The 16,145-nt window shown below is 40.7% G+C and overlaps 1 protein-coding gene across 2 annotated transcripts in view; it reads left to right on the plus strand.

Annotated features, from left to right (window-relative positions):
• The window catches only part of DGKI (diacylglycerol kinase iota), a 517,513-nt gene that overhangs the window by 278,304 nt on the left and 223,064 nt on the right, over positions 1–16,145 (plus strand). For both annotated transcript variants that reach the window (XM_027538894.1, XM_027538896.1), the window contains 2 exons: positions 2,888–2,970; positions 4,893–4,953. In XM_027538894.1, coding sequence (XP_027394695.1) covers positions 2,888–2,970; positions 4,893–4,953 — 144 coding nt within the window. The remainder of the gene's footprint in view (positions 1–2,887; positions 2,971–4,892; positions 4,954–16,145) is intronic.

The raw sequence follows: 16,145 nt of genomic DNA on the forward strand, positions 1-16,145 counted from the left end.
TACCCACCAAGACTGACTTAATACAGTGCAATGCGTTATTCAGACACTGACCATTTTCGCAAACGATTATATTTTAGAAAGGTTACTGAAGAGTTGACTCATTGGAAAAGACTCTGATGCTGGGAGGGATTGGGGGCAGGAGGAGAAGGGGACGACAGAGGATGAGATGGCTGGATGGCATCACGGACTCAATGGACGTGGGTTTGAGTGAACACCGGGAGATGGTGATGGACAGGGAGGCCTGGTGTGCTGCAGTTCATGGGGTTGAAAAGAGTCGGACACGACTGAGCGACTGAACTGAACTGAAGGTAAACACTTAAGGGCAGCCTTGCGTGTTTGTGCCAGTCACCCCTGCTCAGAGCGCCTCGTTCCAGTAGACTGCAGTGTCAGTGGCACCTCCTAGAAGCATGGGGTGCAAAATTTACCAGCCTTAAAAAATAATCCTTCTTCAAAAGGACAACTGTAGACAGTTAGGTGTTCTACCTCACACAGGATGAGCAAAAACCAAAACAGTGTGAACACCCAAACCTTTTAGAGAAATTTGAAGATTGAAAAAAACCTTCTCAACGCTTCTTATTTGTATTTTTTGAAAGGTGTTAATTACCTAGTATTATATGTGTAAGAGAAGCTGAAATTGAAATGCACACTCTACCAGAGCCAAAGGTGACAAGAAGGGAGTAATTAACATTGACAATACACATTGCCCTAGGAATCTAAAAGTGAAAATTTAATTTTCTAGCAAGTCAGTTGGAAGTTTTTAATAAGCCAATCGGTCACTAAAATGACTCTGGTGTTACCTATGAAACATACAAGATTACCTGAAATAATCCCAACTGACTTGATACCAAGGTCTGGTATGGAAAGAAGAGAGCAGTCTAGTATTTAGTTACCATTATGTATCTAAACCTATGTTTGAATTTTATGGGAAGGGAAGCATGTCATTTGGTGAAACTGAAGGATTGGGTTCGTTGTAATAATTAAGGATAGAGTGTTATTCCTAAATTTATAGCAAGCACATGATAAAGCAGAACTTTTAAATTATAGGTTTGGATGAGATGTGGAACAAAAAGACCTACCATGGCCTCTGCAACAACTGGCATAACAATGTGATAATTATAAGCTACACTTTAGCCCTCACACCCTCAAGTGTAATTTAATGAATAGATTAACAAGGAGCAAAAAAGAAAGGGACTAACATTTACAAAGGCCTATTTTGTGCCACGTACTGTGCTGGATATGTAACTATTACTGATTCATTTAATTCTCATAATCACCCTGGGAAGCAGACACTGCCGTATTTTACATGCTGAATTTCTACAAGATTATAAATGTTCACAGTCACCCAGTTAGAACATCCAAGTTAGCTCTGACTCAAATATTGTGCTATTTCTACTATAATAGGATGACTCTCAAATACAGAATATAGGAATACAAACAGGAATATTTTTAAGAAAGAGCAATTATGATAGCTAGTTAAGGGACTATAATTAGAAGCAACAGATGCTGCCCAACCAATCAAATATTATTTGCTGTGGTTGATAGTGATCTAAAGTGAGGCACCCTACTCAATTTTAAACCTCTTTTGATACTGCCTAACCTCTTGGACTGCAAGGAGATCCAGCCAGTCCATCTTAAAGGAGATCAGTCCTGGGTGTTCATTGGAAGGACTGATGCTAAAGCTGAAACTCCAATACTTCGGTAACTTCATGTGAAGAGTTGACACATTGGAAAAGACCCTGATGCTGGGAGGGATTGGGGGCAGGAGGAGAAGGGGATGACAGAGGATGAGATGGCTGGACGGCATCACCGACTCGATGGACATGAGTGTGGGTGAACTCCAGGAAATGGTGATGGACAGGGAGGCCTGGCGTGCTGCGATTCAAGGGGTCACAAAGAGTCGGACACGACTGAGAGACTGAACTGAATGAAAAATTATTCTTTTATTGTTTTTCTCAATTCACTTTAAGAAATGACCTCTAGAAGTGCCTTGTATTTGCCATGATGACAGCTCTGTAAATGTTCCAATTACTTGAGACACTCCAGAAATGATTTGGAGAAATAGATACAGGTATAGACATGGAAATTGAAAAATATCAAAGTAAGATTTGGAAACACCATATATTATAAATAATGGGGAGCCTGAGATACTTTTGCTGTGGTTAAAAACATTTATTTCAAGAAAATTATATTTAGTTAATACTGTCCATATTTCATATTATGCAAAGACACTAGTAATCTGCACAATAAAATAAAAATTAATGTTAAATTGCATAAGTTGACTAACTTTCCTATGTGGATTTTCATGAATTAAATAATGATGACAAAAGCTAATAGGGCTCAGTCATTAAGCACTTACTGCATGCCATCCACAGTGTGTTTAATCTTTGCAACAGGTCTGTGAAGGGCTCCCCAGGTGGTGCTAGTGGTAAAGAACTCCCCTGCCAGTGCAGGAGATGGAAGGGACACAGGATGGATCCCTGGGTTGGAAAGATCTCCTGGAGGAGGAAATGGCAACCCACGCCAGTATTCTTGCCTGGGAAATCCCATGGACAGAGGAGCCTGGTGGGCTATGGTCTATAGGGTCACAAAGAGTTGGACACGACTGAAGTGATTTAGCACACAGCACACTGTGAAGTAGGCATTTTTATCTCTGCATTGAGAGCTGAGCTTAATGAAATTAGAGAAATTGCTCAGAGTTACACAAGTTAACAGCATGTATGTAGGCATTCAGCCTAGGTATAGAGATGGCCAAAGCCCATGACTTTTAACTACTACTCTATACTGTTCGATATTATTTTTCAGAACAGGATTTATTTTTATTCTTTAAATGAGGAGCTAATATTTGGAAACCTCTTCCTATTATTGTCTTTTGTTGTTGTTGTTACAGGGAACCAAAGTCCTACAGATGTTCATGTGGTACCTGAACCCACGGCAGGTCTTTGACCTTTCTCAGGAAGGACCGAAAGATGCGTAAGTCTGGAAATACCCTCTGTGGTTCATACTGTTTCAGGCGCGTGGGAAGATCTTTCTGTTTTGGGGTCCTGCTTTATTTGATTGCATCGTGAAGTATTTTCTGTCTTTCATCTACTTGCTCACCTGTACTACTCTCCCTCTAAAACTTCACCTGATGTTTCCCCTCTTCTCTAACTTTCATTCAACGCATATCCTGTGTGTTACTAACTCCTCGTGTGTTTGTTGCCTAGACACATGTAACTGTAGATAAGGGGCAAGTCTGAATTGAGAAAGGATCCATCCTTTTTCTGCTTCTGCATGTATGGCTTTGGAGATGTACCTTAAGAGGAAGAAGTGTGTCTTTGTGGAGAATGGCCATGATCTGTTTATGAATGTGTTTGTTTATTTGATTTAGAGATTGTGTGTAGCATCCATGAGCACTTGTGAAACGAGTGAATTGATTACACCTGTAGATTCCATAGCAGAGTGGGGGAGACATTCTAGTTCCTGCTTAATCCCTTGTTTGGGCCTCTCAGAAATTTCATTCTCTATTTTTTGTTGAAAGGGGTGGAAAATAAAGTCTAGTTGTAGGTGACATGTATCTTATATCTTCCTTTTGGTGGAAGGGTGTATGGTAGGAAAGAGCCAGGGATGTTTCTGCTGTTGTCTGGTTCCCTTTTGATAACCCATCTGTAAGATAGTTCAGATTTCATCTGTTAAACTTTGGAGCTAAAGAGATACTAATTACTTTTCAATAAGTAATATCAGAGGCAAAGAAGCACTCAGATCATTTCTGAGAATTTATCAGATAATTTCTAGACAAATAATATTCCTCTATGAAATGGATAAATTATGTATTTTAAGCATGCAGGAGAAGATTAATTATGAAAATTAATTTCTGTTGTCATTCTTCTAATCTATGAACTTCTTTGCTACTAGAGTTTGCTATAAGACTTCTATTTTTTTAATAGAATACATCATTCTATTATACATTCTATTACACATCTATTAATACATCTGCATTCAGATCTATTAAAGCAAATCTACAATCCTGGGTTTTGCCATTTTATGTTTACTTTTCTTAAGATTTTATCATTTTCAGTTAGGCTTTAGGTAGATAACTTCACAGATCACCATAAAGAATATGGCAAGACAGTAACTGTTTTCAGGAAAAATGTCATTTGATGTAAATAAGGTGATGTTTCTGGAGTAGAGCCATTAGAATCTTCACTTCAGCAGACAGTTTAGTAGGGGAAGTGTCATTGCATTTTCTTCAGAGACAACAGGAAAGACAATTTTCAAGAAGACAAAATCAAAATAAAGAAAATTCGGTACATCTTCCCTCTTTGGGCTGAGAGATATAAATGGAGGTTTTAGTATTAGCAAGTGAGTGGAGTTGTGGGTGCAGTTGTAATAATGCTGGTGGGGTGTCCCATCTCTCTGAAGAAGGTTTTCTAGGGTTGAGAGTGGGAAGTATAAGTCTGAAAAATAAATAGATCTGAGGAAAGCTAATCAAATATAAGGAAGAGACTTATAAGGACTATTGATTAATGATGGTTTTCTTTGAGAAAGGAGGAGGAGAATGACTGGAAAGAAGAAGAAGGAAGTTGACACTAATGAGGGAAATAATGTGAGTTGACACATTGATAGGAGTCATGGGAAGTAAGCGCTAGGAGTTCCAATACTGGCCACTTAAACACGGTGTTGGCTGCCGGCCTCTAATCTGATTGCCGGCCTCTAATCCGACTGTTGGAGTCAGTCCTCTTGTGATCACTCAGATCGAGTCGCTTTGTAACTAGTTTTGAAGCCATTACCATCCTCATGATTATACATTCTCTTCACCTGCCCCTCCCCCTCTTTTGTGCTGTGTGTTGGAATAATGCTCTCTGCCGTGGCCAGGGATAGGCTCTTTTGTTAACTTTTTCCTGTTTCCTCCACAGGCTTGAGTTGTATAGGAAGGTACCAAACCTGCGGATTCTGGCCTGTGGCGGGGATGGAACGGTAGGTCCTTGAAAGAGAATCCGGCTCTCTTCCTTGTTTCTTCCGTCTGCCATTTGTTCTCCTGAAAACATGTGTGTTTCTTCTTCCCACCTCACAGTCTCTCCAGTCCCCTAAACAGGGGTCCCCGACCTTTGGGATCTAATACCCGATGATCTGAGGTGGAACTGGTATAATAAGAATAGAAGTAAAGTGCACAATAATTGTAATGCACTCAAACCATCCTCCCCTGACTCTGGTCCTTGGAAAAATTATCTTCCATACAAGCAGTTCCTGGTGCCAGAAGGTTGGGGACCACTGCCCTAAAACATTTGTCTCTTATATGAATCCAAGCCCCTAAGGGTTAGGAGGGATTCTTGTTATTGCCCTTAAGGATTCAGTCTTGGTCTTTCTAAATTCTGTTTCCCCCACTCCTGTCCTGTGTCTCCCTGATCCACAAAGTAAGGATCACTAGAATGAAGATCACTAGATCACTAGAATGATCTTATGATCACTAGAAGTGATCTTCTAGCCAGATCACTAGAATGAAGATCATAGATGACTAAATGATTTTTAAAACAGAAACTGACCTATTTCCAGATATTATTAATAGTTGGTGACAATTCTGGAAGAGAAATATGCATACACAATTGAATTATTGCTTTTTTTTTTACTTGTGGAAATAAAAGTTAGAATATTGACCAACATTTTGTCTTAAAGATCACAGTTGATCCTCTTTGGAGTCATTTTAGGAGAAAAGATGGAATTGGGCTGACGTTTAATATCACGAGTGTATTTCCCCCAGTTTGTCTCATCTGTTTCTCAGTTTGCCCTCTACTTATGTTGCTATATTTAGCAAAGGCAAATAATTGAGAATGGTGACATTTAGATTTTGCTGTTCAGTATCTTTTCTTCTGTATTTAGAGTCTGATCTCATAGGATTTTATTATGAACTATCTTTGGCTTTTCTCTAATTTTCTTAATTAGAATGTTTTATTCTCAAAGGTAGCAACAGAATCTTCTAATTTTATCTCTCACAGCACGTGAGCACTTAATGCTGTGCTGAATACACATTATATACTAATAAGCACAACCAGAAAGAAATTAAACAGTGATTCCACTAGTCCTTTAGGATTTTCTGCAGAGAGAAAACAATTTTCAGTTGAGAAAATAGTGTTTACTATTCTTTGAAACTCTGATACACATTATTAGCTTATAAAATTCATTATAAAGTCTTAAAGAAGCCAAACCTATTTTGCTTTGTTTAACCTGGTGCTTTCCAGAATTATTTGACTGTTGGGATACCCCTGGTATCCTGAATTCAGGGTCCTTTCTCTCTCTTAAATGACAATTACCTCAAATCCGTGTTGGCTGCCTGTGCCATCTTCATATCTTGGGCTTCATCATGGACTGGCTGTTCCACCTTCCAAACTTCCCCTTCTCCCCTGAGTCTCTCATCACCTCTCTCTGCCCACCCCCAACCCCCTCACGGCTTTTTTCCCTCTATTCAGCAGGTATGTGTAGAAAGCACTGTTCTAGGGTTTGTGGTATTGACGAGAAATGTTTGGAAACATGGAAATTCAAAGCATAAAGGAAAGAGAAAGAAGAGCCTAGTCCAGACACATGTGAAACATTTGTAATTATGGAGTCAGAGCTGAATTTCAAAAGAAGAGAAAAAGATAGAAGGAGAAGGACCACCAGTAGTCTTATCAAGGAAAACAACCCCCAAAGAAGTTTCAAGACAGACAGTAATTATATTATTAAGAGACTCAAGGATTAGTATGGATTTGGAAACTAGGAGATAACTGGTGGTTTTCAGGAGAATAGTTTTAATAGAGTGCCTGGCACACTTTAATAGACAAAACCCAGAATGAGAGATTTATCGTTGTTGCTAAGTTGTGCCTGCCTCTTTGCAACCCCATGGACTGTAGCAGGCTTCCCTGTCCTTCACTATCTCCTGGAGTTTGCTCAAACTCATGTCCATTGAGTCGGAGATGCCATCAGTGGGACAAAACCCATAATGAGTGAGATTCAGTACCACCCTAATGATTTCTGAGCTTCCCTGGTGGCTCAGATGGTGAAGAATCCACCTGCAGTGAAAGAGTCATGGGTTTTATCCCTGGGTTGGGAAGATCCCCTGAAGATGGGAATAGCAACCCACTCCAGTATTCTTGCCTGAAGAATCCCATGGGCAGAGGAGCCTGGTGGGCTACAGTCCATGGGGTTGCAAAGAGTCCGGACACGATTGAGCAACTAATGAGCAACACACATAAGGAGTTCTAATGAGCAGATCCAATCACAGTGTTGAATTTCTAGAAATACTTTCTGGTGTCATTAATGTCACCTTCTTGACTCACAGACTACCTGGTTCTCCTGCTTTTGTTATCTTTTCTAGCATCTCTTCTTTAAACATACCATAATTAGGTATCTTTTTGGTATCTTCCAGACACCATAATTAGGTATCTGGAAGACCTAGACCATAATCTAGATCTTCCAGAAGCCTGGATGTAACTTCTCATTTATGTTCTGGGTGCTTTTTCCTCCCTGGTACCTTATCTATGATCCTAGCTTCAGTTTTTACATCCTTCTACATAGTTCACAACTGCAGTAGACATTTATATGTACAACAGCTATGAAAAGTGGTATATTTCTCTTAGAATTGACACGTTCTTTTGAGCTAATTATTTTTGTCAGTGGTAACCTCTGTAGTCCAATCATGTAGAATCAAAACTTTGCATATCTTCTACCTTATGTAAACCCAGATTTTATTTTATTTTACCTTGTTAAAACAAGTTGTGCTGTGAAAGGTATCTGGGGTTTATGACGTGTTTATCAAGGTACATGATTAACATTTTTAATTTGATCAGTTTAGAATAAGAAACTTTTAATTTTGAGTGTTTGTTTGAAGGAGAGGCCTGCTGATGGAGTCATGAAGAGAAACTCTTGGCTCTTGGCAAATGAAGGATAATTCCTGAGTGCCGGGTATATGTTTGACATCAGGTGCTCAGCCTTCATTTAGTGAGTATGTCTATCACTGTAGAGGTTGTCAGAATTCTAAGTGACAAGGCTCTAGGAAGAATCAGAAATGGAATACTTTTAACTGGTTGGGATGATGATATGTTAATCCTTAATCACGTCAGTTTATATACAAAGTATTATTTAATATACAGACTGCTGCTGCTGCTAAGTCACTTCAGTCGTGTCCGACTCTGTGCGACCCATAGATGGCAGCCCACCAGGCTCCCCCGTCCCTGGGATTCTCCAGGCCAGAACACTGGAGTGGGTTGCCATTTCCTTCTCCAATGCAGGAAAGTGAAAAGTGAAAGTGAAATCGCTCAGTCGTGTCCGACTCTTAGTGACCCCATGGACTGCAGCCTACCAGGGTCCTCCATCAATGGGATTTTCCAGGCAAGAATACTGGAGTGGGGTGCCATTGCCTTCTCTGAATATACAGACATCTTGCATTAATTTGGAAAAAAGTTCTTAGGCTTCAGTATGAGTTACTTTAATTTGATGCTGTTAAAAAGTACAAAGGCATATACTGCACTTGGAAGAGGAAGAGATGCTTGTGCCACCATTGCTGTGGCTTTTGGAAAGTTCCTTAACCCCTTCTGAGATGTTCTAAGTCTGAAAACAGGCACATTTGGATCCCTAAGGGTCTTCACAGCTGTAGCACTGTATTAGTAGAGACCATTGGTGTTCAGGAGAACTATTATGTAAGCTGCAGTCTTTAATTTTAAGTTTTCTAGAAGACACTTAAAAAACTAAGAAGCAGGTAAAATTGATTTTATAATATATTTTCTTTAACCCAGTATATCCAAGATACTATCATTTCAACACATAGTCAGTGTAAAGTTACTAATGGGATATTTTATGCTCAGTTTGTATTGTCTCCAGAACCAGCCTATATTTTAAATTTACAATGCCTCCAGTTTGGATCAGCCACATTTGAGCAGTCTGTGACCACACCTGGCCAGTGGTGGCTGCGGGGGACAGCGCCACAGTTTCAGGCTCTTTATAACTGGTTTACAGAATCCCAAGATGGTCACATAGTTGCAGGTATCCTGTGGGCTGGTCTCATCTTTGATCTCTAGGCGGAGAGAAAATAACTCAGAATGATCTCAAATCTTCATGTTTATATTCTGGCTTTGGTCATGGGGTAGATTTACATTCTTTGCTTTCTGCGACCAGATCTCCACCCATCCAGCTCCCCACGGCTGCTGCTTAACTATCAAGGAGTCTGTAAACTGAGACACTAAAGTCACTGGTCCCCTCCCCTCCTTAAGGATCTTTAAGGTGCAGTGTGATCTGTCATTACCCTGTCCTTGGCCTTGATGAACTGAGCTGGACCCAAAGGTCCACCCTTAATCCTGTTGATGTCTTTCCCAAGGGCTGGAGTTAAACGGACTTGAACTACAGCATGCTTATTTCTGGTTCAGTTGGCATCCCCAGGTGAAGATACATGCTAAACAGAAGGCATGCCCATGCCCTGGCTCACTGCAGCCACAGAACAGGGGAAAAAGGTCTATTTCCTTCTAATGGACAGGGCAAGAAAATTGTTCCACATGCGTCTTCTCTCTCAACCTCTCCACATCCCAGACTCTCTTGAGAAGCAGCACATGGTGTAACCTCAGTTGTCTTCATGCCAGTGAGAGAATGGACAGCCTAAAGTCTACATTGTATTAAAAAAAAAAAAAAACAAAAACTCATATTTTGGCTTTTTTCTCAATCCTTTAGCGCTGATTTTAAACATTTATCTTACCATAGAGTGACTTTGTAAACTATTAAGTGCAAATATAAAAATATCAAAAGGACGAATGACAGTGTACATGCTAGGAAGGGAACCTAGTTGTCAAATGCTGCCTTTGGATGGTCTTTCGGGGTGTAGAAACGTTCCCCTCGCTCTTTTGATTTCTTCATATGAGAATCCTTTACTTTTCTGCCTGCAGATAATATGAGGAAAGGCAATTGTGCACCCGCTCTGTTCAAAGAAAACGTCAATTCACGATCCTGTTCGCCCGCCCCTCAGTCCGTTCTCAAGCTAGCATATTGCTGAAAGAAAACACTGCTCAGCCTGCACTTGGGAAATTATCTGGTGATAGTTATAGCTGAATGTGGCCAGGAGGTGGCAGCATCGGGCAACTGCTGCAGCCTCTGGGCTGGGCTGCTTTGCTCAGGGCTGAAGCCGGGGACCCTGGTGTGCCAGATCTATCAGCCCTGCTTTTCCTAACATGAAGGCAGGAAGGAGCTCGCTACCTGGAACATGATTCTGCCCCTTCTTCAGTTGGGATGGGAAATATGCTAAGTGTCCACTGCTGCAATTAATTAAGTTTAATGGAAGAGGTGCTTGTGGAGATGATTTGGGGTAATGCAAAATTCTCTACAAACACAGTCCTGCCCACAAATATGCATCTGGACTTCCAGCAGGAACAGGGTCCTGGGTCCTGGGAAGGGAGAGCCGCTGATAACAGATTTTAAGACCTTTTATATAGTTTTGTTCTCATAGGGGCAGAGACACGGACTAGTACTGAAGATCTTTATGCCTCCTTCTGTTTTAGGTGTATTTGTTCTGTAGTCTCACCCACCCCCCGCCCTGCCCCCTCTACCCCCATCCCCTGTCTCTTTCACCTTTCTGCTATAGTACAGCTTGGCTTTTACTTTTTTTGATAGTCTGTGAAAGACTTTGTGACTTGTTGGCAGTCAGTATTGGGATCGATCTGTGAAATTCAAGGCTCAACTTCGAAGTGGAGAGACAGGAAAAAGGCATTTTGCTTCTAGGAAACTGGGCTTTTGTGGATGAAGTAAAGAAAAAGGAAGAAAAATATAGCTTAAGGCAGAGCAGTAAATGTTAATTTTAGGGTTTCCTATTTGTCAGACACCTGCTAATCAATGTCTTTATGTCATTTAACTGATAAAATGCCCGTATGAGGCAAGTACTGTTACCCCTTTTTACATAGGAGGGAACTAGGTTAACTGACTTGCCTAAGCTCAGCTGGCAAGTATGTGATGGAGCCAGGCTTCTGACCCAGCAAGTCTCCCCCATCTCTGTGCCTTTCCTGGGTTATGTTGCCTTTTGGGGAAGGTGGTTGTTGGGTAGTGATGATGTAGCTCTTGGATGAGAAACAGTATTCAAGACTTGTGTGAAAGGAAGATCCAGACCCACGTTAGCCAAAGAACTGTGAGCCAACTATGGATTCAAGACAAAAAAATCTGTGCTGTGAAAGGCAGGAGACGTTTAATGACTCCAAGGGTTATGTAATTGATGATGCCTGCTTGTATTCAGGGGGAAATTAGATGGTTGATTAACTGGCCATTGGATGGCATCACCAAATCAATGGACATGTGTTTGAACAAACTCTGGGAGATAATGAAGGATAGGGAAGCCTGGTGTGCTGCAATCCATGGGGTCGCAAAGAGTAAGATACGACTTAGTACCTGAACAACAACAAACTGGCTATTGGGAAAAGGAGAGAGAATCTATTTCTGCAGTGTTTTTTGTTTTGTTTTGTTTAAACCAGATCAACTGGTAAGAAAGGGGAAGATCCTTTACATTCAAATCAACTGTATGTTTTCCTTTTATGCTTGAAAGCGAAGCAAAAGTAGCTCAGTCCATGTCCAGCTCTTTGCAACCCCATGGACTATAGTGCACCAAGCTCCTTTGTCCAAAGGATTCTTCAGACAAGAATACTGGAGTGGGTTGCCATTTTCATCTCCAGGGGATCTTCCCCACCCAGGAATCAAACCTGAGTCTCCTGTTTTGCAGGAAGATTCTTTACCATCTGAACCACTGGAGAAGCCTATACTTAGGCCAAGTGTAAAACAGAAAGGAGATGGTGATGAGTCAGAGGGTCCAGAGGACTCTTGCCATTTTGTGGAATCGCACCACAGTTTCATGTGGAATCTTGGCAGCCTTCCAAGAAAAAGAAAGGAACAATTCTTGACATTTGAATAAGGACAATTATACTGATCAAAGATCTATTCAGTTCAGTTCAGTCGCTCATTTGTGTCCAACTCTTTGCGACCCCATGAATCGCAGCACGCCGGGCCTCCCTGTCCATCACCAACTCCTGGAGTTCACTCAGCCTCATGTCCATCAAGTCAGTGATGCAATCCAGCCATCTCATCCTCTGTCGTCCCCTTCTCCTCCTGCCCCCAATCCCTCCCAGCATCAGAGTCTTTTCCAATGAGTTAACTCTTCGCATGAGGTGGCCAAAGTATTGGAGTTTCAGCTTCAACATCAATCCTTCCAATGAACACCCAGGACTGATCTCCTTTAGGATGGAATGGTTGGATCTCCTTGCAGTCCAAGGGACTCTCAAGAGTCTTTTCCGACACCATAGTTCAAAAGCATCAATTCTTCGGGGCTCAGCTTTCTTCACAGTCCAACTCTCACATCCATACATGACCACTGGAAAAACCATAGCCTTGACTAGACGGACCTTTGTTGGCAAAGTAATGTCTCTCCTTTAAAATATGCTGCTGAGGTTGGTCATAACTTTCCTTCCAAGGAGTAAGCATCTTTTCATTTCATGGCTGCAGTCACCATCTGCAGTGATTTTGGAGCCCCCAGAATAAAGTTTGACACAAAAAATAAAGATCTATTAGGAGACACTTTATCAATTCGTGGAAGTTATGGGACACTTATTTCAAAGTTACTTGACAATTATTTGTGTTTCATGGGTTGTAAATTATTCTCTGACCTTCTGGTCTGTCTTACTCTTAGTGTTCTTTCTGGTATTTAGAATTTCTCTCTGCAGGCTCGACTTCAGAGGAAGATGTTTGGCTGTGTTTGATTTTTCCCTTTTCTTTCTCTGCACCCTTGTACTAATCTTTTCCAGTAGTTTTAATGGTCTCCAGGATCCTGAGGCTCGAGTTGGGTTTTCTGTAAATGGTTAGGGCTCCATCCTGACCCTGGGTCAGGGGTGTTTCGGGTGTGTCAACAAGCTCATGGGCATCTCAGCTCACTAATAGAAGCTTTATCCCTCCAGCCCTAAGGCATCACAGCTTTCTGTGGATGACGGCCTCAGGCAGTGGCTCCTCACCCTCTTTTCTTGGCCTCTTTTCTTCTGACCACATAGGGAGTCTGGTTCATACACAGCCTCCTGCCAGCAAGGGGTGAACTTTTATCCCCTGTAATCAGACAGAAGCCAAACGCCTGGCTTCCTCTGCTTGCCCCCTGTGCTTTCTTTGTTTCTGACCCACGGAGACTTTTTTTTTTTCCTCTTATTTTTATGTCTGGAGGGAAATAGAATGTTCAAAGTGTGAACTCATAGCATTATTTTATCCAGAAAAGACAGACCTACTTCAAAGGACCACAAGAAAAATATTTCTTATTTCAATCTACCTAAAAGAACTTAGATTTGACTTGTGAGTATAAATCAGAATAGGGGAGCTGCCAGAGCATCTCTCAGAGAAGTTAAAGAGTCTGTCTTCTTTTCCCTGCTGTATATGGGATATGGAATTAGATTTCCAGTAAGTTCCACCTCCTCTCTCAGAGTCTCTGGTTCTACTCAGGGCTGTTTACAGCTGTAGTCAGGGAGCCCAGATTGTTGGGATTTCTGAGTTTTCATGTCCTTTTTCATGACCTTTAAACCCCCTTCTCATCATTTATTAGAGGCCTCTGCTTTGACTCGATCTCATTTGTGTTTTCAGTGGCCAAGGAACAACCTCTAACAGTCATTAGCACTACTTTAGTGTCTGGCATTTTTTTTTTCCTTTTATTTCAGTAGCAAGCTTAGTGAGTGTTGTGTCAAAGAAGAGCTAAAGAAGCCCTGGATGGGAATCTGAGGACTTGTCTAGGGGTGTTTTGCTCAGTTTGAGCAAATTAGGGGACTTGTGGACTCTCGTGTAGATCTGAATTTTTAGTTTCCCGCCTTGGGCCAGCATTGTGTTACCCCTTTCTAAAAGGTAAGCACAATTTTAGGCTTCTTGATGGATGGGCAAGTTTGATATCCTAAAAAATAGTCACCGTGGAGGAGAAAGGGTTTTAGATAAGGGGTCAGCAGACCTGGTTATGACTCTTGCTTCTTTCACTTCTGATTATTTGATCTTGAGCAAATAACATAGCCTCTGTGTAGCTCAGTTAATAAATCTGCAAATAAACTGAATTTGATTAAGCAGATTCCAAGGATTCTCCATCATTTCATGGCAAATAGATGGGGAAACTGTGGCTGACCTTATTTTTCTGGGTTCCAAAATCACTGCAGATGGTGATTACAGCCATGAAGTTAAAAAATGCTTACTCCTTGGAAGGAAAGTTATGACCAACCTAGACAGTATATTGAAAAGCAGAGACATTACTTTGTCAACAAAGGTCCATCTAGTCAAGGCTATGGTTTTTCCAATAATCATGTATGGATGTGAGAGTTGGACTATAAAGAAAGCTGAGCACTGAAGAATTGATGCTTTTAAACTGTGGTGTTGGAGAAGACTCTTGAGAGTCCCTTGGACTGCAAGGAGATCCAACCAGTCCATCCTAAAGGAGATCAGTCCTGGGTGTTCATTGGAAAGACCGATGTAGAAGCTGAAACTCCAATACTGTGACCACCTGATGCGAAAAGCTGATTCATTTGAAAAGATCCAGATGCTGGGAAAGATTGAGGGTGGGAGAAGGGGACGACAGAGGATGAGATGGTTGAATGGCACCACCAACTCAATGGACGTGAGTTTGGGTGAACTCCGGAAGTTGGTGATGGACAGGGAGGCCTGGCGTGCTACAGTTCATGGGGTCGCAAAGAGTCGGACATGACTGAGGGACGAACTGAACTAAACTGAAGGATTCCCCAGTGCTCCAAAGATCCCAAAGGTCCATGCCATTGACTCTGGGATGGTCAGGCCACTTGGAAGCTGAGTTTAGTTCTTTACTGAAACATTCCTTGCACCAGAGTCGCTCAGAGGTTGGCCTTTGATATGTGGCAAGCCTAGCTTTGAATGTCAGCTCTACCATATAAATGATGTGATGTTAAGGCGGTCACTGAACCTTTCAAGCCTTGGTTTCTTTGTCTATGAATTGGGAATGAAAATTATATCTATTGTAGAGAGTTGTTTTGAAGTTTAATAATTCAGCAGAAAGCTTTGCTCAGGGACTAGCACACAGGAAAGATCAGTATGCCCCTCTTTTTGTTAATTGTAAAATCCTTGAGAGCAACCATTCTGCCTTACCTTAGAGTGTCTCACTCATCTTTTTATTTCAATTCCTTATTTCCATGCTTTATATATAGTAGTGTTCAATAAATGTACTGTTAAAATACAGTTTTAAAAAATTTGAAACATGACTCTCAAACAACTTTAGAATCAATAAATGTTAAAAACTTTATTTAGGTTTGTAATAAAGGAGTTAGCAAGATAATACCGCCAGTTTATTGGAGAAGAAGAGGAAAAGAATTATGTAGTTTATACCAGAATAATTTTTCTAAATTTGAGGCAAAATTGGTTTATGTTCTGATGGGGGAATAGAACCAGAGCATTTAAAGTGCTCTTCTCTTATCAATGTTTGTGTCTCTACAGGACAAAAATTCTCAGTAACTTAACACTCATAAAGTTCTTAAATAAGCCTGTGACACTGCTCTAGAATGACACTGTGACAATATTCAAGTTTCTTTTTGCTGTTTCCAAGTTTGGGGTAATTTTTCTAAATAGTTATAATAAGACAAAATACCAAGTATTATTTATCTTAGAAAAAGATAGAACAGGAATATGATTCTAGTATATAAGTATCCATTTTCTGCCTAAACTTATAATAAGTACTAAGTTCATCCATAATTATGTTTTTTAATGTTTCATTAAGAGGAATGTAGGGATATTTAGGAAAGCACTACTAATTTCTAAGATGATAACGTACAGAGTAACCATTTAATGAGTACTTCCATAAGCTATGCACCATATCAAGGTTTTTATATAAGTTTTAGTTTTAATCTATAAACAATCTTGTGAGGTAGGTATTATTATCCTCATTTTGAAAATCAAATAAATGAGTCTTACTGAGGTTAAATATTTAATCAAGATGACAACGCCAGTGTGAGCCAGAATTGAGATTTAGTCTGATTTCCTGAAATGCCCTAGGGATGAACCAACCTCCCTAAATTGTAAACTCTCTTGAATTTTAAAGTAGATCTCTAGTTAAACACAAGAGATGTGGGTTCAGTCCCTTGGTCAAGAGGATTCCCTGGAGAAGGAAATGGGAACCCACTCCAGTATTCTTACCTGGAAAATGCCAT

This window comes from Bos indicus x Bos taurus, chromosome 4 (assembly GCF_003369695.1).
Source record: "Bos indicus x Bos taurus breed Angus x Brahman F1 hybrid chromosome 4, Bos_hybrid_MaternalHap_v2.0, whole genome shotgun sequence".
Classification (NCBI taxonomy): Eukaryota; Metazoa; Chordata; class Mammalia; order Artiodactyla; family Bovidae; genus Bos; species Bos indicus x Bos taurus.